General features: G+C 41.2%; 2 protein-coding genes across 2 annotated transcripts in view; one reads left to right on the forward strand and one right to left on the reverse strand.

Moving 5' to 3' along the window:
- FBXO11 (F-box protein 11) overlaps positions 1-17,702 on the forward strand; it is a 21,983-nt gene extending 4,281 nt beyond the window's left edge. Inside the window, exons 3-16 of the mRNA XM_009078335.1 lie at positions 473-579; positions 665-802; positions 9,328-9,545; positions 9,867-9,952; positions 10,037-10,131; positions 11,150-11,272; positions 11,375-11,460; positions 11,816-11,892; positions 11,998-12,141; positions 13,047-13,157; positions 14,299-14,406; positions 15,690-15,798; positions 16,185-16,283; positions 16,365-17,702. Coding sequence (XP_009076583.1) covers positions 473-579; positions 665-802; positions 9,328-9,545; positions 9,867-9,952; positions 10,037-10,131; positions 11,150-11,272; positions 11,375-11,460; positions 11,816-11,892; positions 11,998-12,141; positions 13,047-13,157; positions 14,299-14,406; positions 15,690-15,798; positions 16,185-16,283; positions 16,365-16,494 — 1,631 coding nt within the window. The 3' untranslated portion in view covers positions 16,495-17,702. The remainder of the gene's footprint in view (positions 1-472; positions 580-664; positions 803-9,327; positions 9,546-9,866; positions 9,953-10,036; positions 10,132-11,149; positions 11,273-11,374; positions 11,461-11,815; positions 11,893-11,997; positions 12,142-13,046; positions 13,158-14,298; positions 14,407-15,689; positions 15,799-16,184; positions 16,284-16,364) is intronic.
- A 50-nt stretch (positions 17,703-17,752) lies between these two features.
- The window catches only part of LOC103805678 (DNA mismatch repair protein Msh6-like), a 13,550-nt gene continuing 4,531 nt past the window's right edge, over positions 17,753-26,771 (reverse strand). Inside the window, 7 exon segments of the mRNA XM_009078336.1 lie at positions 17,753-17,834; positions 18,226-18,425; positions 18,599-18,753; positions 19,296-19,385; positions 21,760-21,877; positions 22,480-22,745; positions 24,313-26,771. The exon segment at positions 24,313-26,771 is cut by the window's right edge and continues 29 nt beyond it. Coding sequence (XP_009076584.1) covers positions 17,753-17,834; positions 18,226-18,425; positions 18,599-18,753; positions 19,296-19,385; positions 21,760-21,877; positions 22,480-22,745; positions 24,313-26,771 — 3,370 coding nt within the window.

Consider the following 26,771-nt stretch of genomic DNA (forward strand, 5'->3'; position numbering starts at 1 on the left):
TTCATAGAATTATTATGTAAACTATTGTCTGTTCTGGCAGCCACATAACCTTGGCAGGGTGATTTTAAAGCAACTCCTACCGTGGTTTTTTGCATCTGCAAAATGATGACATTCGTGTTTTTCTGCCAGTGGCTTTGCAATGCTTTGGCACTGCACACGCAGAGTCTTTTTTAAATACCAGTTCACGCTAACTTTTCTTGTGAAAGGAATTATTATGTAAACTATTGTCTGTTCTGGCAGCCACATAACCTTGGCAGGGTGATTTTAAAGCAACTCCTACCGTGGTTTTTTGCATCTGCAAAATGATGACATTCGTGTTTTTCTGCCAGTGGCTTTGCAATGCTTTGGCACTGCACACGCAGAGTCTTTTTTAAATACCAGTTCACGCTAACTTTTCTTGTGAAAGCACTGCCAGACTATTTATAAATACACTATGCTTTGAAGCTATGGTAACTGTACTGTTTTCTTCCAGTTGGCTCTGCAGTATGTGTTAGTGGCCAGGGAGCTTGTCCTACTATTAAACACTGTAACATCAGCGACTGTGAAAATGTTGGACTTTATATTACAGACCATGCACAGGTAATTTTCAGTATTAGTTTCTTTACTTTGATAAAATTGTTTACTGCCCTTGATTCCTGTCTTAATTTGCACTCTTATTTCCCAGGGAATATATGAGGACAATGAGATCTCCAATAATGCGTTAGCAGGAATCTGGGTTAAAAACCATGGAAATCCCATTATCAGACGGAATCACATTCACCATGGACGTGATGTTGGTGTTTTCACTTTCGACCATGGCATGGTAACGTATATATTTTCTTCTGAAGAAAGAAATACAGATGTTTTGTCACTGAAATCTTCGCATTTTGCGTGTCATTGAGGAAATGTTTGAAAAAACATCTGTTTACTTATGAACAGCTGTTGTAAAATATGCCTACTGTTGTTCTCTTGCCCTTCAGTAGGAAACTTCACTTAATTTTAGCTGAAAGAGGTTTAAGCAAGCTTTTTGCAGTTGATTGGCAGCCTGTTACATTGAATTATGTTGCAGTGACAAAATACCTCTTGAAATCTGCAGTTGATTGGCAGCCTGTTACACTGAATTACGTTGCAGTGACAAAATACCTCTTGAAATAGGATGTAAATGGTAGGCTTACATTTATGCTTCATTCTTTTTCATTTGAAATGGAACAAAAAATAAGGTGCTGGATGGTATTAAAAAATGTTCTGTGGAGACGTAGCTTTATTTTGATGTTAAAACTTTGAAATAGGGTGTGTCAGGTATTAAAAAATGTTCTGTGGAGACATAGCTTTATTTTAATGTTAAAACTTTGAAATAGGGTGTGTCCAGCCTCTCTAGGAAGAGGACTTTGATAGTATGGAATTTTAACACAGGATTTCGTATCAGAACTCAGGCCTGAATGAAAATGTATGTTTGTAGAATTTTAACACAGGATTTCATATCAGCATTCAGGCCTGAATGAAAATGTATGTTTGTGTGAGGTGAAGGTGATAATTTCCAAGTACATGTAAAGTAGTGAGTAGTGAGTTTTACAGTCCTTGAAATAAACAGTGTGGATTTTTGCTGCTGAAATAAAAGATTATTATATGCTGCTTTGTTTTAGGAAAATATTCTGCATGTCTTCCAAACAGTGCCAAATCATTGTTTTTCCTGCTTGAATCACAAATCCCCAATTCCCTTCACCCAGCTGGTAAAATGAGTTCTCTCCTAATCCCTTTTAAAATGGCAGATATTTGACAATGTTTTCCATAGGGAGCAAGAGCTTTTGATCCCCAGGTGTAAGAAATGGGGAAAGAAAGGCAAGAGATCAGCATGGCTGAGTTGGGACCTGCTGGTCAGACTAAAGGACAAGAAGGAAATGCACGGGCAGTAGAAGTAGAGACAGGTGACCTAGGAAGACCATAGAAATGCTGCCCAGTTGTGTAGGGATGGGGTCAGGAAGACCAGGGCATGGATGGAGCTGAACTTGGTGGTTATAATGGGTTGTACAGGTATGTCAGCCAGAAAAGGAATGTCAAAGAAAGTGTACCTGATGAGCAAGTCTGGCAAACTGGCAACAGTGGATGAGAAGGTTGAGGGTCCTGAAGGATTTTTGCCTCAGTATTCACTGGCAATCTCTCTTCCCACACCTCCTCAGTGGATGGGCCACGGGGTAGGGACTGGGAGAGCAAAATCCCTCCCACTGTAAGAGAAGATCAGGTTTGTGATCACCTGAGGAACAGGACCTAAGACTATGTTATCTGACAAGATGCATCCCAGTCTTGAGGAAGTTGACTGATGTAGTTACCAAACCATTCTCCATGGTACTTGAAAAGTCTTGGCAGTCAGGTGACTGAAAAAAGGGAAACATTGCACCCAGTTTTAATAAAGGGTAGGATGGGAGGACTGGCAACTCCTGACCTAACAGCCTCACCTCTGTGACTGGGGAGAACATGGAACAGATCTTCTTGGAAACTATGCTAAGGCATGTGGAAGACAGGGAGGTGATCTGGGACAGGCAACAAGTCCTGCCTGACCAATCTAATGGCCTTTTATGTTGGAGTGACTGTATCAGTGGACAAGGGAAGGGCTACAGCTGTCATCTCTCTGGACTTCTATAAAGCCTTCAACACAGTCCATCACAACATCCTTCTCTTTAAATTGGGGAGATGTGAATTTAATGGAAAGACTGTTGGTGGATAAGGAATTAGCTGGATAGTTGTATCCAGAGGGTAGGTACCAAACCCTCAATGTCAGGTGACAAGTCATGTCCCTCAGGGGTCTGTCCTGGGACCAGTACTGTTCATCAGTGATATAGACAGGGAGATCGAGTGCACCCTCAGCAGGTTCTGGTGCAGGTCTGCTGAGGTTTTTTTGAGCCATCAGTATTCTGGAAATAGTATTAACAGAAAATCCACTGTGGATACAAACTAGTGAGGCCTTTCTCCTTTGCACTCACGTTGCTGGGGAGGTAAGGGTGAAGGATCAAGGCAGTGCCAGTTGTAGCTGTTGGGTTTGCAGTTTTGCAGTAGAAGGTAAACACGTCACAGTGCTGCTGTTTTTGCTGCTGGCATAAAATTCTTGAGAGTGGAAGCTGAAACATGGTGGGGTTCTGCTGTTAGGTGCCTCTTCTCTGCTCTCATAGGTACATCTTAAGGAGCATATCTGTTCTGTGTTGAGCAAGATTACAGCAGACCAGAACAATGCCCTGCTGTCAGTCTTCTGATGGATTGCTTTACATCATTTTCTGTCCTCTAGAGATGTAGTTCTTTGGCTGTTATGCAAAGAGTGGTGGCAAACTTAAGATGTTATGTCTTTGCTTTACAATATTTCATTGTCTGGACTGTATTAAGGTGTATTAACATACTGTATAAGTAGCTGTAATCCACTTCAGTGGATACATACATCCATACATCCATCCAAGACTTAAACAGGCTTGGAAACATGTAATATGAAGTGATTTCAGCTATAGAAAATCTGGTAAAGCAGAGTGCTGCAGTAACTCTTGGAGGAGAGGTGTCTCTTTGTAGGCTTGAGGGTTAATTGGCAAATCTGGCTAGGAGCTGCTTCTTGTTTAAGTTCTGAAGTATAAATATAAAATACATGAGTATTGAAGTATTAAAAAAAATTAAAAAGCCAGGCTGGATTCACTTGATTAATTTTAAATAAAAGCGTATATGATGTGTTTTCTCACCAAGGAAATGTCTGTTTCAATGCTGTGGTCAGTGTGATGTCACAAGCAAAATGGAATAGAAAGAAACGTTTCCCTTTTGTTTAAAGGAAACACGCAATAAAGAGAGCGTGTGAATAATACTTATCTCAGCTGCAAATATTAATTAGTCATAAACTGCTTAGAAAGATTCTGTACTTCTCCCCCATCTCAAAGTCTGCTTTGACAACATCCTCTGTTCTGTATCCTGCCTACAGATAGAGTTAATGAAATGACATCATTAGCAATATTTACACACTTGTTTAAGTGATGTGGTGTCTTTCAGATACAAATCCTCCATACCTAAACAAGTTAATGGATTTTCTGTGTTCACTTCTCTCACTTCCCTTATTTTGAGGGATGTATTAATTTTTTTATATTTCTTGTGGCCATGAAGTGGGATAAGTACATTCCAGTGCAGAATTCCTACCCTACACGTACTTTTCCCGTGGGTTTCTGTGCAGGAGTGCTGGCTCTGAAAGGTTCAAGAGTGCTTTGTTTTTCAGTTTCATGTTCTCAGACTGTTCTTTGTGTTTTGATACTTGTAGAAACTTAACCTCTTATTTCTAAACTGGCAATATTCTGGTATTTGCCTTAGTGCTGTGTCAAATGTTTAACAAGCAGCATTAAAAATGCAGCATGGCATTGGCAGCTCTCAGCACATTACCCCGACCTCTCCTGCCACTTAGTTGCCTGAGACAAGTTACCAGATATTTGTCATGAACGGTATTTAGTAGTTGTATGCAAACAGCAGAGCAGTTCCACCTTACTGTAAGAATAAGCATAATTTTATAGTTTAAAGCTGAGATCTAGTCATAATAGTCATCATTTTTCATTGCACCCAAAGGAGAAACAGAACATTATTGCTTGGGTTTTGGTTTTTTTTTCCTGTTGAAATAGAAGTATAGCAACATCTAAGTTCGTTGATTGTGACTAGTTTACAACTCAGTCTTTTAAATGCTGCAGATCAGATAATTTTAAAGAAGTGTGTTTATGAAGTCCAAGGAAAAGAATGTAAGTGTATGCCAGTTTCTATACAGACTGCGTAAAAACTCAATTGGCCTTTTGCTGTGCACTAAAAATAGAGGGTTTGTTTTGCGTCTTGGATGTGATTTTCTTTATGTTGCATTTGGATTTTTATAAAATGCACCAGCTCTCAAATGAAGACCATTCCAGGCTTTGAGAGGCAGATTTTTATAAACATGCTTTTTGTGTTGTTAGTCACATTTCTAATTGCAGTTTAATTAAATTGACACAGAGTCAGATACTCTGAAGCAGTTAATTTTTTTCTATCTTGGTCTCCTGTTCTTGTTTTTGGTTTACTTTTTTCCCTTACCCTGTTGGGAATACCAGTGTCAAGAAATATTTAGGAAGTGTTAAAGCTTGAACAATTATCTCTTTTTTCCTTTTTTTGCATACCTGTGTTGTTCAAACAATAACATGAAATACTTCAGTGTTTCTGTAGTGTTGTAATCTTTGAGACAGAATATAAAGCCCTTTTAGAAATAGATGGGGAAAAAGTTCCTCTGAGAAGAAAAGCAATGAACAAAATCCCATCAGTTACAAGTTTTAACCCTAATTCATTTCAAAGCAGTGTTTGTTAGACTAGACAACATGCAGAAAGAAAAAAAAATCCAAGTTCAATTACAGAGAGTTAGTCTTGATGTAAAAATTCTTTTGAGCTTGTCCAGCTGTGCAGGAACACATCTTTGTCATCACATCTCTTTACTGTACACTGTGTCTTGTGTGGGAGCATCAGCGTTATCATTAATGTGGTGTTTGTCTGTTTGTGATTATTTTCCCTGCTCAGATCTGAACAGGCTGCAGCACTGTGTTCTTGCCCACACTTTCTGTCACTGTAGCTGTCATCTTGTGCCCACAGCTAATGCTTTGCCTGGTATTTTAAATAAATCTGAGGTACAGAGCTACTTTTTAATATTTAGGGTTTTTCAAGCAGAAAGCTACTGTATTTTGAGTAATACTTGGTATTTTGTCTAAGATTGTAATACTTTTTCCATGTGCAAGGGGCCTCTTTTTCCTATTAAGCTATCCTGGCGTTGCCAGGTACTGTGTCTTCCAGGTTGTTCTTCGGCTAGTGGGTGAATTACAACCAGAAACCACCACAGAGCACAAGCTAAATATCCAGCACATTTGAAAATCTGTCTTTGAAGGAGGTGGAGGCAATATAAGGCTTGCAATCCCTCTATGCAGATGCGGGGTATTGACCTTCCTGACCTTAATAGCTGCCTGGCAGGGTCTCCATAAAGGATCTGGGCCTGAGCTGCCTGATAGCAGGATGGAACTTAAGTGCTGTGGGTTGGGCAGCCTGTGTGTGCTGTTAGGCAGAAGTGGCAGGAAAGGAACAGACTGTCTAATGGTGGTACCTGGTTATAGCTGGAGCTGGCAGTAGACTTTGGGTCAGCAGAGTTAGTAGATAATAGATCATTTAACCCCATACTTGGAAACACAATTTCATTGTTGGAAAATATTTGTTAGCTTTCCAAGGAGAGAATGTTATCTGAGCCCATATGTCATTTCTTGGGATCCAGAAGTTCATCACCTTTTAAGAAGTCAACAAGTACAAGGGGTGGCATCTTTGAGAGGCTGTGATTCAAAGGGACAGCAGTGCCTTTTGAAGGGGATTGGCTGCGGTGGCTGAAAAGATACCAGGGATTGCCAGGTAGCATCTTAAAGACTGAAGATAACCTTCCCTAGGAGATGAATTTCACAGAATCACATAATCATTTAGGTTGGAAAAGACCTCTGGGATCATCAAGCCCAACTTTTGACCAATCACCACCTTGTCAACTAGACCATGGCGCTAAGTGCCATGTCCAGTCGTTGTTTGAACTCCCTCAGGAATACTGACTCCACTCCCTCCCTGTGCAGCACCTTCCAATGCCTGGCAACCCAATTTGGGCCAAAGAAAGTGTTTGTATCAATGGCATAGGAAATAATTTGGAAGCCTGGGAATGAGGTGGTTGCTCAGGACTGTGGAAGAGCATGTTTCTGACAAGCAGCAATTCTGTTGGTGTAACTGAATTGAGTTTACTAATGACCCACACAGGTGATGGTCTACACTTGGTCTCAACACATGCAGAAATCAACTGAGTTTTACCTGCATCAGGTCAAAACCAGCAGTTCAGCTTAAGCTGACTGTGACTGAGGTGGACTGGGCTCTTTAATGCAGTTTCTCTTTATGCATGTTGAATGTGACAGGATCTTAACTAGCACAAAGCTTTGACTTTCTGACCCAGTGCTCAGCCTTATAAAGCAATCCGAGATACAGATTTATTTTATTCCCCTGTTTTGGAGGAGACTTGCAGCAAATCCTCTGTTTCTTCTGAATCAGCAATGCTACATGTTTTCAAGAAGGTAGAAGAGCAGTCATTTTGAAGGCTTCATTTTCTGCTTTTGAAGCTGTGACACTTGTACTCTGCTGTCAAGTGATGTTATGGCATTCTTAGGATATAGAGGGTAGAGCACAATTAATGTACAGGTACCTCTTCTGTTCCTTCCTGAAGTTGTGTATTATGTAGATGGACTGGGACACACGCAGGAGTGAAGGAGCCTTCTCTATCACTTATTTACCAAGCAAGTTGAAAAGCTGCGTGGTTTCAAGAATTAAATGACATTGATTTCAAGAATTAAAATACTTGCACCAAAATTTCCTGATTGTTGCATAATAGTGCTTGCTGCAGCTCACAAAGATACCACAGGCCACATGATAAAGGCTTTTTGCAGCTTCTACATGGCATACAAAATGGCTGTAATGAAGTGCACCTGTGATACCTCTTTCATCATAGTGCTGTAGTTGCAACATATTTGGTGCTCAAAGGGAGGATAATGTGAGAAGTAATTTAGATACCAGACCATGTTTAGTAATATTTTAATTGAAATTACATATTCTATGAAGACTTGACTTTATACCAAATTGTCATCTTAAGTTTCTTTGAAGGCCCCATAAGAAGTGCAGATGAGGAAGAAAAGTGGTTCCTTGTGGGATAAGAAGTCATGAGAGACTACCTGTTGACATGAAGGCATATTTCTGAGGAGATCCTTAGATTTCCCTATATATAACTTCCTTGAGAACCCTGAAAACATCTTGACTCACTCTGAAGAAATCTAATCCTAAATCCTTGAAAATTATGTATTCTGAATATTTAGAGAAAGTAGGGTTTTTCCATTTGACTGTTGATTTGTCAGACAGAGGAGCCTGGCGAGCCAAGCTTTGCACATAGATAGTACTTTTTTGGGAGAACGTTCAATCCATGCAGTGCCTTTCCTGACTGAAATCCCCAGAGTAGGAAGAAGTGCATGCTGTCTTGATTTTCTTGTTGAACTGGATGCATTTCTGCTTTTTTGTAATCAAAATATGATTGATGGGAATCCCTTAGCAATTCACAGCATGTAAGGAATACAGCAGTGAAACACAGTGCTTTCTACCTAGGTTGTCAGTAACTTGAGCAATTTCCACATGATAGGTAGCAGAAGCTCCAGGCCTGAGGTGTTCCTGGTAGTAGATCATGTGAGTGCGAACACTGGAATCCAGTTACGCTGAGCAATAGCAGGAATTGTGGGGTTTTTTTGGTAGTTCACAAGTATAACAACTCTCATGTTCAGTGAGACTAAATAACTAACTTAGGTAGCTACAGGAAAAATGGTGTTTGGATGAGGTGGCTCTGGGGTGACAAAGTTGTGCCCCTTTCTTATTGGGTCACCACTGCTCTGAATATCAGGTGCTCTGTTTTTAGTCTTGTCCTCTGCAAGCTGCTTGGTGGATGTAGCCTGGATTAGACCTTTCAAGAGTTTGCATCTAAGCCATCCATAAATTAAATCACTTGGTGATTGTCACCATCTCCGACTGGAGATGCAAGAGATTTCAAGAAGAGTGGGTATGAATTGAAAGAGGGAAAATTTAGATTAGCTATTGGGAAGATATTTTTTACTGAGAGAGTAGTAAGACACTGGAACAGGTTGCTCAGGGAGGTTGTAGATGCCCCAAACCTGGCAGAGCTTAAAGCCTTGAGCAACCTGATCTAGAGGGAGGTGTCCTTGCCCATGGCAGAAGGGTTGGGACTAGATGATCTAGGAGGTCTATTCCAACCCCTTAACATTCTATGATTAATATTTATTTATTTCAGCCAGTTATTTCAAAGAAATTTAGCACACTTCTTCCTAGAGAAACCATATTTTTACCAAATACATATAGCTCATGGTATGAGAACAAGTTGGTAGTCTTCTCCATAGCACTGTCCTTTTCCTGTTGGGTCTGTGGACTTTGTGGCCTTTCAGAGGAGTCTGATCCTTAGGAGTTGTGAAGGCAACCTGATACTCAGTCGTATTCAAGGTGCTATATCCAGAGTTGGCATTTTGTCTTGGTATTCCATGGGTAGTAATAAATAGCAGCCAGAACGCAGTGTCTTTGAAACAGTATTTTACTTCGGGAAAAATGAAATTATATATTGGCTGTAGTTGTTTTAATTAGCTATCTCAGTGCTTACATGTTGTCAATTTTGGTACTGTTTCCTTTTAAATGAGGATTGTATTTAGAGAGGAGGGAATAAAGATCGTTTTAAAAAGGACTTTTACAGGAAGGCGTATGTTTTGTGTCTTAAAGGGTTATTTTGAAAGCTGCAACATCCATAGAAACAGGATAGCAGGCTTTGAAGTGAAAGCATATGCCAACCCAACGGTAGTGAGGTGTGAAATCCATCACGGCCAGACTGGAGGAATCTATGTGCATGAAAAAGGAAGAGGACAATTCATAGAGAACAAAATCTATGCAAACAATTTTGCAGGTGTTTGGATTACCTCAAACAGTGACCCAACAATAAGGTATTGTTTTCCTCATGGATATTTTACTACTTAGAAGAAGTAGAGATTTGATGGGGATGGGAGAAGTGCACTTTAATTTCATTTAATCACAGTGAACTGTAAATACGCCTGTATTTGTCAAAATGAAGTTTCTGTCTTCATTCAGTTGAACTGCATTTTTAATTTGTGTGTACAGTTGGAGGTAGGTTTTTCTCAAAGCAACAGAACATAAAGTCTTTATTTTAAATCTGAATAGTGTACAGTCCTAGGCACTACATACATGTGCAGTATTGTGCAGGGTATTAGAATCACTTCATAATGTGGATTTTTTTTGTTTCTTAGGGGCAATGCAATTTTTAATGGGAATCAAGGTGGTGTGTATATCTTTGGTGATGGAAGAGGCCTTATTGAAGGAAATGACATTTATGGTAAGCTGATTTGCTTGTAGCATCTTGAATTGCAAGAAAAAAAAAAAGTCTGTAAGTTGTATTAAATGATGTTTTCCTGCACAGGTAATGCATTAGCAGGAATACAGATTCGAACAAACAGCTGTCCCATAGTTCGACACAACAAGATTCATGATGGTCAGCATGGTGGAATTTATGTAGTAAGTACAACCTGCAGACAGGCATACAACTGGTTTTCTCTTTTTTAAACATTGGAAAAGAGTGCTCAAATGTTTGTGCTTACAGTGATGGAGTTTCTTACGTTTTGAACTAGTTATGACTGAAGCTGGTGCTGATATTTAAAAGATGAAGGCTTTTATGAATGTCACTAAATTATTCCTATTACAGAGTAAAATATTTAAAATGGGGTAGATTGCAGAATTTCATCATTTCTTGCTTAAAAGCTTTTTGAAGGCTTAGTTTTCATAGTAGTTTGTCATTATATATATATCTATATAAAAAATCTGTTCAGCTTTTTTTGGAGTGTAATGTGTTTACTACTAACCTCAGAGAAGATTTTTTGTAATACCTTCAGGATGATATAAATTGCAATTGCTGTATGGGTTATAAAAGTGAGGAATAAAGCATAATTTCCAATGTGTGCAAGGGCTCTGCTAACTGAACTTAAAGAGCTGTCAGGTTCCCATAGGAAATACCAGATTTTGAGAAATATTTGTGTATCTTTCTGCCAAAAGATACCTGAGGTTCAGCTAATGCAGCAGGTGTGCATCTTCATCCCTGCACTGTGTAAATCTAACTAGAACAGCTTCCCCTGACTGAGAATCCTGGTGCTTTACTTGTGAGCCCAAACACATGGTGGAGATAGTTACCTTCTCAGAGATGTGCCAGTGTTTCTGTCCAGCTGGTGGACAGGGCTGGGTGTGGGTTTAAGAGCCATGTGCCACAGCTTTCATCTGAGTGTGTGGCACCAACAACCAGCAGAGACTTGTAAATACCACTACAGAGCCTTCAAGTACAATGATTTACCTGCCAGGGTGTTCTTTGTTTCATGGCAAAAGCCGGACATGCTGTTATTTAAAAAAAGATAAAAATACATACTCAAGTGGAAAGGATTTACTCTGCTACAGTAAAGAGGCCTTGTTGGGGAGGGATGGGTGCAGCAGGAAAGGTAGTATTGGCAATTACCAGTTTTTCTCAACTCTTAAATCTTGTGTTTAGCATGAAAAAGGACAAGGTGTGATTGAGGAGAACGAAGTTTACAGCAATACTTTGGCTGGAGTCTGGGTGACAACAGGGAGCACTCCAGTCTTACGGAGAAACAGAATACACAGTGGGAAACAAGTGAGTTTTGCTCTGTGGCCCCCTTGGAACCACAGAAAAGAAAGTCCTGTGGTTTTATACCTCATTACTTTGGAACTAATAATTTAATTCTTGCTATGTTAGGTTGGAGTTTATTTTTATGACAATGGCCATGGCGTGTTAGAAGACAATGACATCTATAATCACATGTACTCAGGGGTTCAGATAAGGTAACGTTTATTCTGATTTATGCCAATATAGACGTAGCTTGTGTTGTGTTCCCTTGTGTCTTTTTAACTGCTTTGTCATTTTGTCTCTAAAAATAACTTTTTTCTAAATCCAGTATGTCTGAATGCTCTCTGCTTCAACCTACAAGAGAGTTATGACTAATACAGCCTAGATATTGACTAGGACATGAGGACCTTGAAGTCAGTAAAGCTAAAATATGTTTGCATGTTTGGAAAGACTTGTTTTACTAAATTTTTAAGCAGTGGCATCTATGGGGCACTTCTTTAGAGGCATTTTAAACATTTGGCTTTGGGATAAACTGTTTTAAATGACTTCTTTGCTTACATTTCACTCTAGAACTGGAAGCAACCCTAAAATCAGACGCAACAAGATCTGGGGTGGTCAGAATGGTGGTATTCTTGTCTATAATTCTGGTAGGTTTATTTTTCTTGTTTATCCAGAATTGTGTTCTACAATGTTACTTTTCCTCATTTATTAACCTTTCTGATCTTTTTTTCCCACCCTTCCTTCAATTTTAGGGCTTGGATTTATAGAGGACAATGAAATTTTTGATAATGCAATGGCTGGTGTATGGATTAAAACAGACAGTAATCCTACACTAAGAAGAAATAAAATCCATGATGGAAGAGATGGAGGCATCTGTATATTTAATGGGGGCAGAGGTAGGTTTTTTCCCTTACTGGCATATACTGAATATTGTGGATAGGAGTTTAATTTCAGATTAAGCAGTGTCCTTTTTAAAGTACTCTTTAGAAACATAGCTCTTGTCTTCTGAAGTAATAAAATAGTTACAACAGACACACACTGATGCTTTTTAGCCTTAATTACATCAGTAATACTGAAATCTGTGGGAGGCGGAGAGGTAATTAATCTCATCCAAGACGACTGTTAGATTGCTGCTCAGAACAGTCCTTTCATCCAATCTGCTTTTGTAAGCTTTGCCATTTGACTGAAACACAGTATTGAATTCAAGTCATGTAGACAGAGTCATGTACCTGAACAGTTCAGGTTCTGTCAGTGTCCAGGATTTGGCAGGGAGGAGGAGACAGATCTTTATGGAATCTCTTGCATATCTGTAAATTTAGATGTTGTTCCTCTCTGAAATCCCCTGACTGTTCTATGTCCTCATACCAGCTTCTAGTATTTTGTAGATAATCACTTGCTGTAAATGAGCTTTAATTTTAAGTTTAGTGTTTTAAAGTAATCCTGTCTTGCAGTAACAAAAGAAATGCAAGTCAAGCTTGGTTTTGGCAGGCTGCTTATTTTAGAGTATAACAGAAAGGTGTTAGAAAAGTTGAAGAAAAATTTGGAAAGGGAAAAGATTCAGTTTTCTGTAATGACACTTAAATCCCAAGTTCTCTCCTGTGTACCGAAAAAATACACTTAGAAGATTATACACTGTGAATTACTTTAAACTTGTACCACTGACTTCAGAGGGTATTCTCCAAATGAAAGGAATGATTAGCAGGATGATGACACGTGAGATCTTTTGAAAATATTTCACAGAATGGTTAAAGGTCAGGAAATGTTACCAAGCTCAAGTGTCATGTCTGTTGGTCTGTCATAGGTCTTCTGGAAGAGAATGATATCTTCAGGAATGCTCAAGCTGGTGTTCTTATCAGCACCAACAGCCACCCTGTGCTAAGGAAAAACCGGATATTCGATGGCTTTGCTGCAGGTTTGTGTTGTTTAAATCAAATTTCGAAGTGTTAGAGCTTGGAGTAAGCTCTTCACAAAACTAACTCTGAGTTCCTTTACCCCACATTTTGACAGAGACTGGGATATCCTTCAGTGTACTCCAGAAATAATTTGAGAATTCAGAACTGTAGCCAGAATATATTAACAGCAGTCTCTGGAATTGCTGTTGCATTGAGAAATGACACATCTTCTCAATTTTTCATGAAATAATTTTCATTATTTTATTTTAGAAGTAATTGATAAAGTTGTCTAGGACATACTCATAGTTGGTCTGCTGGATGCTGGTTTAAATATTTTATCACTGCTTTATAACCTAGGAAGCAGATCAAATACACATTTTAAAGAGATTTGAATTGCATCTCAAGTTCAACTTTCTCACTCCATAGACTTGAAAAATTATAAAAAACGAGCATTTCTAACTCTAAAAGAGAGGAAAAATGTTTAACAGTGACTTTTTTTTTCAATTTACTGTTTAATCATCACAGTTCATACGTCTTGCATTCCATTCCATTCCAACTAAAACTGCATTCTTGAGTTTTCTCCCATCTTTCTTTCAGAAGAAGCAAGTTTTGTGAGAAGAGCCTCTAAAGGTGTTGTTTCAGTGTGGTGGGGGGGAAGGATAGGTTGCTGTCCACAGCAATCCCGGACAAATGCCTTGGAAGACTCAGGTTACTGATAAAGGCTAAAGAAATGAATTTTAGGTGCCCATCTTGAGAGATTTTTAAAAAGATGTTTTATAAAGGGTATAAGGTATGTGCACAAGAGCTTTCAAATGTACCCTGACAGCTTTAAGCACCCAAAAATGATATATCCCACTTGAAAATATACATAGTCATGACACTGCTTTATTACCAGATAAACTGGCAGTGTGCTGTTCCTGCCAGAAGCTGTGCATGCCAGCTGTAGCTCTTTGAAAGGATTCAGCAGCAGCATTTGAAGCTCAGTATTATAACAAATGACAGTGTAATTTCCAGCTATGTCATTTCCCTTTCCCCCCTGCGTTTACAATGGTTTAAAAAGAATGAACAAGATATAGATCATGAGAGAGGTACAACTACACAATCACTAGGGATTTAACTTCCCCCTTTTTTTCTCTCCTTTGTTCCCCTGACCCAATAAAGGAATCGAAATAACAAATCATGCAACTGCAACATTAGAAGGCAATCAGATCTTCAACAACCGCTTTGGAGGTTTGTTTCTAGCATCTGGTGTCAATGTCACGATGAAAGGTGAGCCTGAGCCCTCCTTGGCTGTGTTTGTTCACTTGCCATTTTTTTTTTTTTGGTGCTAGGTCTTGTGTTTATTGTGCCATTTGTGGCACCACCTTAAGCTGAGTTGCGGCTAAGAGTTTCAGGTGAAGGTAACACACAGCGTTAAGCTATCCTAAGACTTTTAGACAAGCAGACACTTTCAAAGGTAGCTTAAGGTTTTGCTGTCATATTAAAACACTGTTGTTAGCTCTTCTGTCTTAAAATGAGTTCTGAACTCATTACTAGTCTTCAGTCCATCTCAAACTCCAAATATAAGTTAGTGTCATGGAAAGTCTTTTGTCACATATCTGAAAACTAGTGTCCAGTAAAAAATACATATTACTTGACTTTGTGAATATTCATGCTTTTAGATCCTAAATCTCAAATCAAATTTTCAGAAAATAGGAACAGTTCACATGCATAAAATTCTACTGTATAGTAGGAGTTTATCTCATACACTGCATGTATGAGACACGATCCTCTTGGAAAAGGTGGGATTGAATGCCAGACAGCTCCAGGAGGTTATTCTAGAAGAAGGTTCAGTTTGCAGAATTTTTAAGTTTGGCTGTAATTTTTAAGCCTTTTCCTGTGGATCCCTTATACCACTTAAAATACAAGCTCTGGCTCCCTGCTTCCCAGCTCCTGGGCTTCCTGACTGCATCAGTCGGTGCTGTGACACTACTTGGAGTGGGCAAAAATACTGTTTCTTGAGATGCACTTTAGGACTTGATAGATCTAGTAGCCGAGTAACAGAGGGAATTTCAAATGTGCCTTGGACACATCTTTTAAGTGCTGGAGCTGGTCAGACCCAATTTCCACTTTCCATCGTGTTGGAAAGTGCCTTATTCCTAAACTCCCCTGGAGAAGGAGCCATCCTTTTCTTCTTATGGTAGATGAAAGGCTTTCAAACTTTGGGTTTCAGGCTCATCAGCAGAAAACCTAGGCCTGCTAGAAAGGCTTGTGTCTGTAACCATTTATTGACAACCCAGTTCACAAAGAGTATTTAAGTAAAGGCTCTTAGGTATTTTATGCAGTGTGTGCAAAGAGGAACAGTGTTTCTCACCTGAGGAGTGCACAGCACTCTGGGCATCTGCCCTGTGAGCTGGCAGGGAGAATTTGAGATGTGTGAATGCCATAACTAATGTACAGGCATTAGAACTAACCGTTCCTTGATGGCCCCTCTGCTTCAACACCTCGAGGGGAAAAAAAGTCATTGACCCAGGTGTGTTTACTTCTGGATTATTTTTTTCCTCCCCCAACAGATAACAAAATAATGAACAATCAAGATGCCATAGAGAAAGCTGTCAGTAGAGGCCAGTGTTTGTATAAGATCTCAAGCTACACCAGCTACCCAATGCATGACTTCTACAGGTAAACATTTTTTGCCATCACCTATAGTAAGGTTTTCAGATAAACACAACCTCTCTTTCAGCAAGGCCCCTAGAACAGCTGCTGCATGTCTTTTGAACACACAAATGTGTGTTCTTCCTCAGCTCCAGCAAAAGAGGATTAGACAAGTTCCCATTGTCTGGAATTTACTGTGGGCTTGAGGAAAGCACGTTGTTTCTGTGAACCTGAGCCCAAGGGATGACACAAGCAACAATGTGTGCTGTGAAATAGGAGTTTGTGTAAAACTCTCAAGCTTCACAGTCCTGTGCACCCCTGTTGTTTGGTGTGTTCTGCCCCTCCACCTTTCTGGAGCACTTGAGAGCTGATCAGTTTTTGGTTCATGCCTAACTTGCTGCTTTTCCCTTCAGATGTCACACCTGCAACACCACAGACCGTAACGCCATCTGTGTGAACTGCATTAAGAAGTGCCATCAAGGACATGATGTAGAATTCATTAGACATGATAGGTATGTTCCAAACCAGGGTGTGGGAGTGCTTTGTGGCAGTATGAGCAAAGCAGACACTAAAGAGCTCTCTCCTGTTTGTAGGTTTTTCTGTGACTGTGGTGCTGGAACACTGTCCAATCCCTGTACGCTTGCCGGAGAGCCTACACACGATACAGATACACTATATGACTCTGCTCCACCTATAGAATCTAATACATTGCAGCACAACTGAATTCCTTTCAGAAAGCAAGTCCTGCCATTCTAATATCATAACTATTAAAACTTTTTTTTTGGAGGAAGTTACACTTGCCCATTTCTGCAGAAAGAGACTGTATTAAAGCGGATGTGTGAGGTGTTGACACTATGGAGCTCAACCTACCAAAAAAGAAAGTGGCAATATGTTGACTCAGGATAACAGAACTGGGCGTTTTAGCATTACTGTGTAAACAAAGACTTTGAAGGGACAGAAGTGAAGAAAAATAAGCTGCAATTTTGTACAGATACCAACTTCTGAGAGCTGGTGTTTTTACAAGTAGCATTGAAACGCAGTCCAATTTGCAGTAGTACTATTCTGTAGACAAGCAGCATTCTTTGTTGCTGCCTTTATGGACATGGGTACCAATTGCTTTTGTAACATGGTAAAAATGTGAGCTAGCACTTCTGCATTTCTTTTGATTTTTTTAACATTTATTCAGATTGAGAAATATGATTTAATGCTTTAATCTCATGTAGTTTGTTTCTAATTTCAAGCAAAAAAATCTTATTGTACTTGAATGTGTCCTGTTTTGTTAGTACACCTAGACTTGCTGTAACTGTACTCATGTCCCAGTATGTACGTTCTTTCTATGAAAGAGAAAACACTAATCTTAAATTATATCCAGCAATTTTTCTGGTGTCCTCTGAAGTTAGAATAATCTCCTTCCCTGCCCCAGCAATAGTCTGTACTCAAACCACCCTAACAAAAAAAGGAAAGCGAGTGTTTTAATGAGACTTCCTAGACTATAATGCACTATAAAACAAAGTACCCATGTAACTAAGTTTTGTGAAAGAAATTTTACTATGGTTTAAAGTACACAGTAGAAAGTCTCCTCAAAACAGTCTTGTACTTTACTCTGTTCATAGTTTTTTTTGAACAGTCTGGACATTACTTACGTAACCTGCTGGAAATCACAGCAATTTCCTGCTCTAACGAAGCTGAGACAAGTATATATACAGCCCTATACAGTTTCATAGCTTTTTTCCATTTATGTGTATTGGTGACAGTGGGTAATCAACAGCCTGAAAGTGTATGCATGTACCATAACATCTAGACTTAATATATTGTGGAGTACTCAATAACCATTATGTAGAGGGTAGGTAAGAATTAAAGGGTTTAATTTCCTAGGAAAGACAATGGAAAAATGGTCATTTTTAAAAAATAAAGTTTATTAGATCATAACAGTGTCTGATACCACCTTCTTGCAAGCCTGTCCGTGCCACCCCGCGTGCTCTCACAGATGGGTGATCATCGCCCTCAGTTTCTGCACAGCATTTGCATCACGTGTTGCACCATCCACCACCTGGCACAGGTACCTGGGGGAGATAACCACCTTTGCTGAGCATGGATGGACACAGAGGGGCAGAGCTTAAACTTCCCAGGCCTGACACAGCTTTAGGAGCCACAGATGTAGCCTGGTATAAAGGCTGCCAGCAGCAGAGGCTCTGGTGCTGCTGTAAGGTCCCTCCAGCACCTCTGTGCAAATTAAGACTGGCACAGTGGATCCAAGGCTTTAAATGCTTCATTGCTCCTCTTATCTGCGTGCTGTAGTCCCCCTCCCCCTCCCTGGGAAGTACAGTTGATATTCACAAAAGTAGTTGCAACTGCCCCCACTGCTGTGACACTGAGCAAAAGCCACTGCCCAGATTTTAACACGGGTGTCCACTAAGCAATGTGCAACTTCCATATGTAAACCCAAGGCCTTACCTAAATACTCTCAGTGAAAGGGTTGTTTTTTCAAACTCTTTTGCTTTTCTGTGTCCCTTCTGAATAACTTCTTCTGGAATATCTGCAAGTCTCGCTGCATTGAAGCCATAGCTCTTTGGGCATGCTCCTTCAATGAACTTGTACAGGAACGTAATTGTTTCCTGGCTCGGATCTTCACTCTCATTCTCAACCATGCATGCCTAGGAAGAACGAGGTAGGAGTCAGTGTGTTTGTAATACTGACATACAGACTCAAAATACACCTGTGGCTCTGGCAGGAGAGCAGAGCAAAGCATGCACAGCATGGGCTGTGCTGGCCACAAGTAACAGCCCTGTCCTTCAGCACTCACAGCTTGTGCTGCCCTTACACATACCATGTGCCCAAGCCGCACAGCTCTGTTGTGGGAATAGTCCTCCACCAGGGAGTGGTAGTGTGTGGAGAACAGTGTCCGACAGCAGATCTTCTCTGCCAGCTCCTTCACAACTGCACTCGCTATGGCTGTGCCATCAAAAGTGGCTGTGCCTCTGCCTGGAGAGAAAATGGGAGAGCTCTGACATACCCAGGAACAAAACCAGCAGGGGAAAATAATCCATAGTGCTACAAGAGACACCCACTCTTAATTGTTGAGGTGAAGAAAGAGAAGTAGAAATGCTTTTCTAAAGACTGTTTTTCTCCCTCTGTGCTGTGTGGAAGATGACAAACAGTAGTGAGGGGTGAGAGCTGCCAGTATCAGTGGGAAGTGACCTGTGTATTTGCCCTGTAACTAACTCTTCTGCACTGCAGAAAAACATTCTGCTAAGGTTTGCTGCAAGTAATTATGTAAAGGAAAGCAGGAAACCACAGCTGGAAATAGGGCAATAACAACAGGGGGATGGGAGGGGGTGGTATGCAAGTGCCCCAAGGCACCAAGAAGTACATGTTTTAGAGGGAATTAGACACTGATCTGTTCAACATGACAAGTGTTAGGATAAAACTGCCCCTGGGTGCTTGGTTGCCATCCAGACAGCCCAAGAACCTTACAGCCAGTCTTTAAGATTTAGTTTCCATCCACTATGACATAGTCTAATTACCCAGTTCATCCATGAGAACGAGGGAGTGCTCTGTTGCATGCTGGAGAATGCTGGAAGTCTCACTCAATTCAACGAAGAAGGTACTTTCACCTTTAAAGGAAATGACATGAGGGGAAAAAAAAAAAAGCCATGAACCAGTCAAAGATTTGAAAACCACAATCCCATGTAATCTGCACTAGAATCTTGGTTAAAATTGACATAAAAAAAAATAAAAAGCCATGAACCAGTCAAAGATTTGAAAACCACAATCCCATGTAATCTGCACTAGAATCTTGGTTAAAATGAAGTGAAACTTGACAGCAAACTGCAGATGAACAAAAACATAAAGCTTTTTATTCCAGCCTGAAAATGGTGAGCTTCTATTTGACGGAAAAAGCAAACTGGTTTGGTTCCTTAAGAGAAAAAAAAATAAAAAGCCATGAACCAGTCAAAGATTTGAAAACCACAATCCCATGTAATCTGCACTAGAATCTTGGTTAAAATGAAGTGAAACTTGACAGCAAACTGCAGATGAACAAAAACATAAAGCTTTTTATTCCAGCCTGAAAATGGTGAGCTTCTATTTGACGGAAAAAGCAAACTGGTTTGGTTCCTTAAGAGTACAGGCATGGGCACAAGTATAATTAAGTTCTAAGCCACCATATACCTTTTATACCAGCTGGACAAAAGGAGGAGCACAGAGGATGTGAGATGGGGAGAATCCTTTGTGCCTTTTAGCTCTTAAACACAAGAGTCTAGGCCTAAGGGGGGGAGGGGTGGGGTGGTTTTTCACTGAAAGAGCAAGCAGAAGAATGTTAAAAAAGACTGGAATTACTGGTTTGGTTGTGATGGCATAAGATAACAATTTGTATAACAAAGGCTTTATTTGTCTACACTCTACTTGAGTGAGATGGGACAAAAGCAGTACATTGCTGCTGAGGCTTGAACATCTCACTATGTTCAACAACCCAGATAACACAAAGCCTGAAATTTAGACCTGAAATTGGGTTTAGCAGATCACAAGCACAAATACACAATTAGTGTAGGGTTCATTACAAATAACCTGAAGCAGCAGCAATTAATGACATCTATTAAAGACACTTACTTTGTGTATGCTCATGCTGCATGAGCACTGCTTTGCTCTAACATAAGTCTTTCAACATGAACTATTAAGCAGTGTCCACCAATCCTGATTTTCTGCATATTGTAAAGGAAATTTCCAAGACTGTATTTTTATCAATGCTTAAGAATAAACCTTTATTCACTTCAGAAAATAAATCCCTAAAATTGCACAGGTGATTTTAAAATTGTTTTACTTTAAAAATCTACTTCATAGAAGTCGTGTTGACATGTGTTACAAAGTGACTGCCATGGAACAGCTTCTGCTGTGCTCTCCTATCTACACAGTGGGGAAACTAATACACCAAAACCAGATTTCAAAAGCTGTTTCTGTGCAGCATTAAAACACTTGTGCAGACATTTGGAAGAGAATAGTTCCCAATTGATAGAAAAAAGCTGAAAATGCTACATTTTGCTAGACCACCTCTCACACAGGAAGGGCAGTTTTTATTTCTACTATAAGCACTTTTTGTACTGAAATTAAACAAAATGGAAACTAGGTGGGCAAAGAAAGCCTTAATAACACTCTCTAGCTGCAAAGAAAAGCCTTGATTTGGGGAAGTGTAAATATTTTTTTTTAATTAAGAATTTGGAATGATTCATTTCCAAATTCCTTATGTGCAACAAGTTCAGTAGGCTTAACTCCTTTCATAGTCACTGACCCACATTTTTCAGCAGAGAGATCACAGCAAATCTGTGCCCTCCTTAACTGAGCTGTGATACTGCTCCTCCCCACAACAATAATGTTGTTTTTCTAGCCTCATGACACTTTGCCCACCACCAGAGGCAAACCTTCCAGTTCCAGTTGTGGTGTCATCCTGCACTTGTGTTCTCCCCTCCATTAAAGAAACAAAATATTCCAGTAATTGTCAACTACTACTTCCAAGAAGGAAGCCAGCCTCTATTCCGTGTCTGAAAAAAATCACATTTTAGACTTAAGGCATTCTGATTAAAACAAGGGACTTCTTGTCCTTGCAAGAAGATATAAAAACAACTCCTGTGCACTGTACAACAGCTGCCCAAACAGCACTGTCCTATTCCAGAACACTTAGAAAAAGATACCAATGTAAGCAGAACACAATCAACTGTACAACAGCCAAAAATATGTTCCTCAGACTTGCATCCAGGCTTTTAATATTAAAATTTATTAAAATGTAATCCTATATGCCTGTCAAAAAATGGAGGGCAAGCACGTGCAAGAAATAAAGCGTAACTACAATCCTGTTTCCACTCTGAACAAAGAGACACAACAGATCACAGCCCTCCCTGCAAAATCAACATACTGTCCCTTTCCAATCTGCCACTCAAAGCAGGAGAAGCAACTGGGTGGCAAAGGACTTTGGAGAGTTGGATTTCAGGAACTCACCTGACATAATCCTGTCGGAGGCTCCGAGCCGCGTGAACACTCTGTCGATTGGTGTGAGCCTGCAGGCTTCCGCGGGCACGTAGCACCCCAGCTGAGCCATGATAACCAGCAGACCAGCCTGGGGAACAAACAGGGACACACAGACACTTTGCTATGTGCTTGGAGCTTCGGTTCCACACAGACAACGAGGGCACGAAACCATGTTTCCCCCAAAACAAAGGCTAGACTACAGAAAGCTTCCCACTGTTTTAACAGCTCCGGGCTGCGACGTCATCTCAAGCAGGACTAAACTACTCCAAAAAGCCTTCAAAACACAAGTTATCACAGCAAGCAGTGTTTGTAAAGGAAACTCCCTGTTGCCCTCCCAGTTGCTACTGATCTCTAGTTTCATCTTGTTCAACCTGCAGAAGCATCCTTTGCCAGATGATGCCAAGTCCTGGATTAGCCACTTGAAAAAGAAAAGATACTTTTTCCCCAACCATCTCTCATAGGAGTGATAAAACTTCCTCCTCCCTAAAGTAAGTGAAAGTAGAAAATCTGTCTTTTCTACCAGATTGCATTTTGTCTTTACAGTGCAATTGCTGTACTGTGCTGCACACCCTGAAGACCACTGCTGGGACCCTCTTTGACATCTACAAGCATCCAGGCCATGTAATTCCCACATGCAAACCCAGAGGTGCCCTGGAGCACTCAATCTTACACGGACAGTCAATCAATCACCTGTCTCATTAGGGTAGATTTGCCACCCATATTGGGGCCAGTCACTAACACACAGGAAGCTTCACTACTGCTGTCTTCATCACTGCTGCCTATCACGATGTCATTAGGAATAAAATCATCCCCAAAGAAGGTTTTTGTAATGCATGGATGGCGTGAGTTTTTAAGTTCCAGGAAGGGAGGAGCACTATCCACAGGCAGCAGAATCACAGGTCGGCACAATGGTCCATCACCACCTTGACTGTAGTGAGCAAGGGACATCAAGACATCTACAAAATTAAGAGAAATTCTAGTAAGTCACACTTTCACCTTTCTTCATTCACTGGAATTTATTTACTCATTGAATAGCAATTTTGTAAACACAGTTTTCCATTTCCTTTCATTTTCCTCTTAAGGAAAACATTCATCAAGTGCTCCAGAACAAGTAAAAGGTGGGAATATTTACAGTATCTTTCCTCATTCCTTCCAGATTTTACTGATGTCAGGATAAAAATCTTCCCCTCTAGTTTTTTTAGTTTAAAAGCCTTTAAAATCCACATCATTTCACTTCAAAAGCTATTTTTAATGTACCTGTATAAAATACTATTTTCTTGCCCTGTTTTTTTCATTCAGGACAAATAAAGAATATTATTAGATATCGAATACAACAAGAAGGATTGGATATTAGAAAGAAATTTTCAGCTGTGAGGGTAGTAAGACATTGGCACAGGTTGCCCAGGGAGGTTGTGGATACCCCAGCCCTGGCAGTGTTCAAAGCCAGGTTGGTTAAAGCCTTGAGCAACCTGGTCTAGTGGGAGGTGTCCCTGCCCATGGCAGGGCTTGGGACTAGATGATCTCCAAGGTCCATTCCAACCCCTTAACATTCTGTGAAAAGAGGAAATCAGCTTCTGTGACAGTGAATCACTTTGTGAAAAATCATAATGCTGCTGCAAAGTTGCCAGAGTAAATTTGTGTAACTATGAAAATTCTGCCTGTCCAGCAGAAAACAGCAGCACAAGTCCCCTCAGCCCAGCTCTAAGGTTCTAAAAGCTGATCACCTGCAAAATCAGACTGTTCTATCACTTTAGAGGCTTTATGTGCACATATTGCAGTTGAGCCTGGAAGCTGTCACCCTCTCTACTGGGAACCAATCCAGTACTTGCCCTGGTGCTGTGGTGTAGCTGGTGTGACTGCTTCCCAGCTCTCCCAGAGAATCCACTGCTAACCAACACTCCCTGCCTGTCCTCCCATCTCTGCCCCGGTGGCATTCAGAGAGTGCTTTCATTTCTCCCTGGAACAAAGACATCCCAGAGTGCCTCATCCTAGGAGAAAACCACAGTATAAAAGTATACCAGTCCTGAGAAGGGAATACAGGAGACTGTTCTATCCCAGAAACTTCAGGAATATTTAGGGAAGTTTTTCTACTAGACTACCTTCTTCAAGGCTTGACAATGACCACTTTTACTTTTAAAGGTTGCTGAGATCAGCCTGCTCAGATAGAAAGGAGGTTAGATTTTTCTCTCTCCATTTAATAAACTACTAATCTGCACACAGAATCTGGAAGCAGAGACTCCCCATCAGGCTACGCTGAACTGTGAGAAATACTCAGCTGCACACCTACAACCACACAACAGGAATGAAGAAAGACCTTGCAAACATGAAGGCCCGGCAACTGTCCTGCCATTTACTGACAGGAAGGAAATCACTGTTAATTATCAAAGCTGCTCTCACAATCAGAGTACTCAAACTACAAGTTAAGAGCTGGCAACAAGCCTTTTATGCTTATCCACATCAGATTCCACCATTTTCTACACGAGGGTCATTTTACTCCATGTCAGAATGAAGAGAAGCTCTTACCCAGCACAGCAATGCACTCCACAGCTGTCTGCCAGTCCTTGCTGTTTTTATCAAAGTTGTGGAACAGGCGCCTCATGCAGTCCTTGAGCGCCGCGTCCCGGCGCTCCTCAGCATTGACCATTGCAGCCAGCATCTTCTCAATCTCCTTGGTCCAGTAACGCTTGTATCCCTTCCTGCTTGACTTCAGCTCGTATTCCTCGGGCAAATTCCGCGATATGACGCTCTCTGGTATTTCCATCTGGTATCTGTTTTTGCCTGCCCCCCAGTACAGCACAGACTTGAATCCAAGCAGTTTGCGTTGCTTATCCAGGTACTTGTGAAGATCTTCCTCAACAGCTTTGATATCCTGTAGTGCTTTATCATAATCAGGGTCAAAACCTGCCTTTGGAGTGATCACTCCTGTCTTGCGGGCCTGGTTGTGGTCGAAAGCCGTGTCCCAGCGCGTCAGCTCCGCGCTCAGGTCTGGGAAGTGGCCATCTGGGTTTTTGGCTTTGCGCGTTACCAGCTGCTTCAGGACTTTAGATTTGAAGTCACTGGCAATCTCTTCCATGGCATCAACAATTTCGTTCATCACTTTGAACCCCTCCAGTGCAGACAAAAAGTCAGCGATCTTTTTTTTGCTGTATTTGATTTCTTCGTAAAAGATGGCCCTGCTGTCAGGGTGGTTCTGGCTTTTAAGTGGTGATCCGATGCTGTGGATTTTGCTGAGCAGCCTTTCAAGGTCAGGCAGCTTCTTCAGGTGCTCACTAACTTCAGACATTTTATCTGGCACCGCCAGGAGGTCCTCAACGGCATCCAACCGATCATTGATAGATTTGGGGTTACAAAGTGGAGTGCAGAGCCACTGTTTCAGGAGCCGCTTCCCAAACGGCGTGCAGCAAGAATCAATCCTCTCCAACAAGGTACCTTCTGTGGTTCCGTTGGTTCCGTTCTGCAGGACTTCCAAGTTCATCAGGGTGACTCCATCCAGCACCATCCGCTGATCCGTTCTGGCAAACAGGCTACTTGAGCTCACAGTTCTGGCAGTAGCAATATCCACAGGGACATACTCCTCGAAGTTTGCCAGCGATAACAGCTCCTGATCAATCAGGCATCTTTTGAGATAGAAGACACATCCCCCAAGAGCTGACAAAGCTAACTCACTGTTCTCACCAGGAGTTAATCCCAGTGAGTCACTCTCTGAAGTCAGAGATTTGATTGCAGAGGGCAGAGAACATCCATTTTCAGAGTTCTGTTTCTCCTTGAAATACCCTTCTTCAAGAAGGGCTTTTAGTGTTTTAGATGCATTCCAGAACTGGGAACCCGAGATCAGCCCTTCCTGAATGCAGGAAACCAGTGAGCCCTTCAGTATCTTCTGTGTGTCCACAGACAGGTTCCCCTTCTCATACAGTACCTGCACGGGAGTGTAATGTGCTATTAAAGTCCTGAACCTCGAGCAGTGACGGTCATCGGAGAACTGGCCTACATAAAACTTCCCCACCGACGTGTCAACGAAGCAGACCCCGTAAACACGTTGTCCGGAGGAGTCTTCCTTTTCCTTGACAGACAGGAGGTATTTGCTGTGGTTCTCGGAGGGATCACAGTCCATAATGCTGTAAGTCTGAGTTCCTTTGGTGATGATTCTGCAGATTTCCCGGCGCACCACCTTGTCAAACCTGGTTGTGTGGGCTGTGGCCTTGCAGCGCGCTTCCATCATTTCGGGAGTTTCCGTCTGCTCCACACGGGCAACCTTGTAGCCCTTCTGTACCAGAACATCAGAGAACCTGCCAAACGCTGTTTCTGGAAAACCTGAATGGGCCCAAGTGCCTTTCATAAAGATCAGCCCCAACTCGTTCACGCCAGTGACTGCATCCATATGGTACAACTCATAGAACTTTCCAACTTTGTAGAAAATCACAGCATCGAAGTTCTGACTTTTCAGCTGCCACCACCTCCGCATTCCTGGCGTGCACTTGTTGAGATAGTCCTCAGGCACATACAGGGTACACGGGTCGTACCCAGGGTCGCTCTGCCGCTTCCTGTGCGCATCCTTCCTTTTCCCTTCCTGCAGCCAATCAAGCTTCTCGTGCTCCCATACCGCGAAGTCACCGGTGCCTCCACTGCAAGCACTTGCTTGAGATTCAAAACTTTCAGGTGCTGAAAACGATGTCAGCTTAGACTTGGCTTCTGAAGAGACTGTTGCTACTCTTTTGGGTGTTTCAGAACTATCACTTCCCAAGCTACTCCTCTTGGCAGGCTTTGTCGTCTCTCTTCTCTTCCGTTTAGAAGGGACTTTTATGGGACTTTCTGCAACACTCTCTGCATCTGTGTCTGTGCCAGAAGATTCATTTTCATCTACCCCACTACTAGCGTCCTCACTGCTTGCCACTTCCTTCGCATCAGGCTTGAACTCCGTGTCAGAGCCATCGTGATCACTGTCAGAATCCAACACTCTTCTTCTCTTGGCTTTTACAGCTCTT

This window comes from Acanthisitta chloris, unplaced genomic scaffold (genome assembly GCF_000695815.1).
Source record: "Acanthisitta chloris isolate BGI_N310 unplaced genomic scaffold, ASM69581v1 scaffold9777, whole genome shotgun sequence".
Lineage (NCBI taxonomy): Eukaryota > Metazoa > Chordata > Aves > Passeriformes > Acanthisittidae > Acanthisitta > Acanthisitta chloris.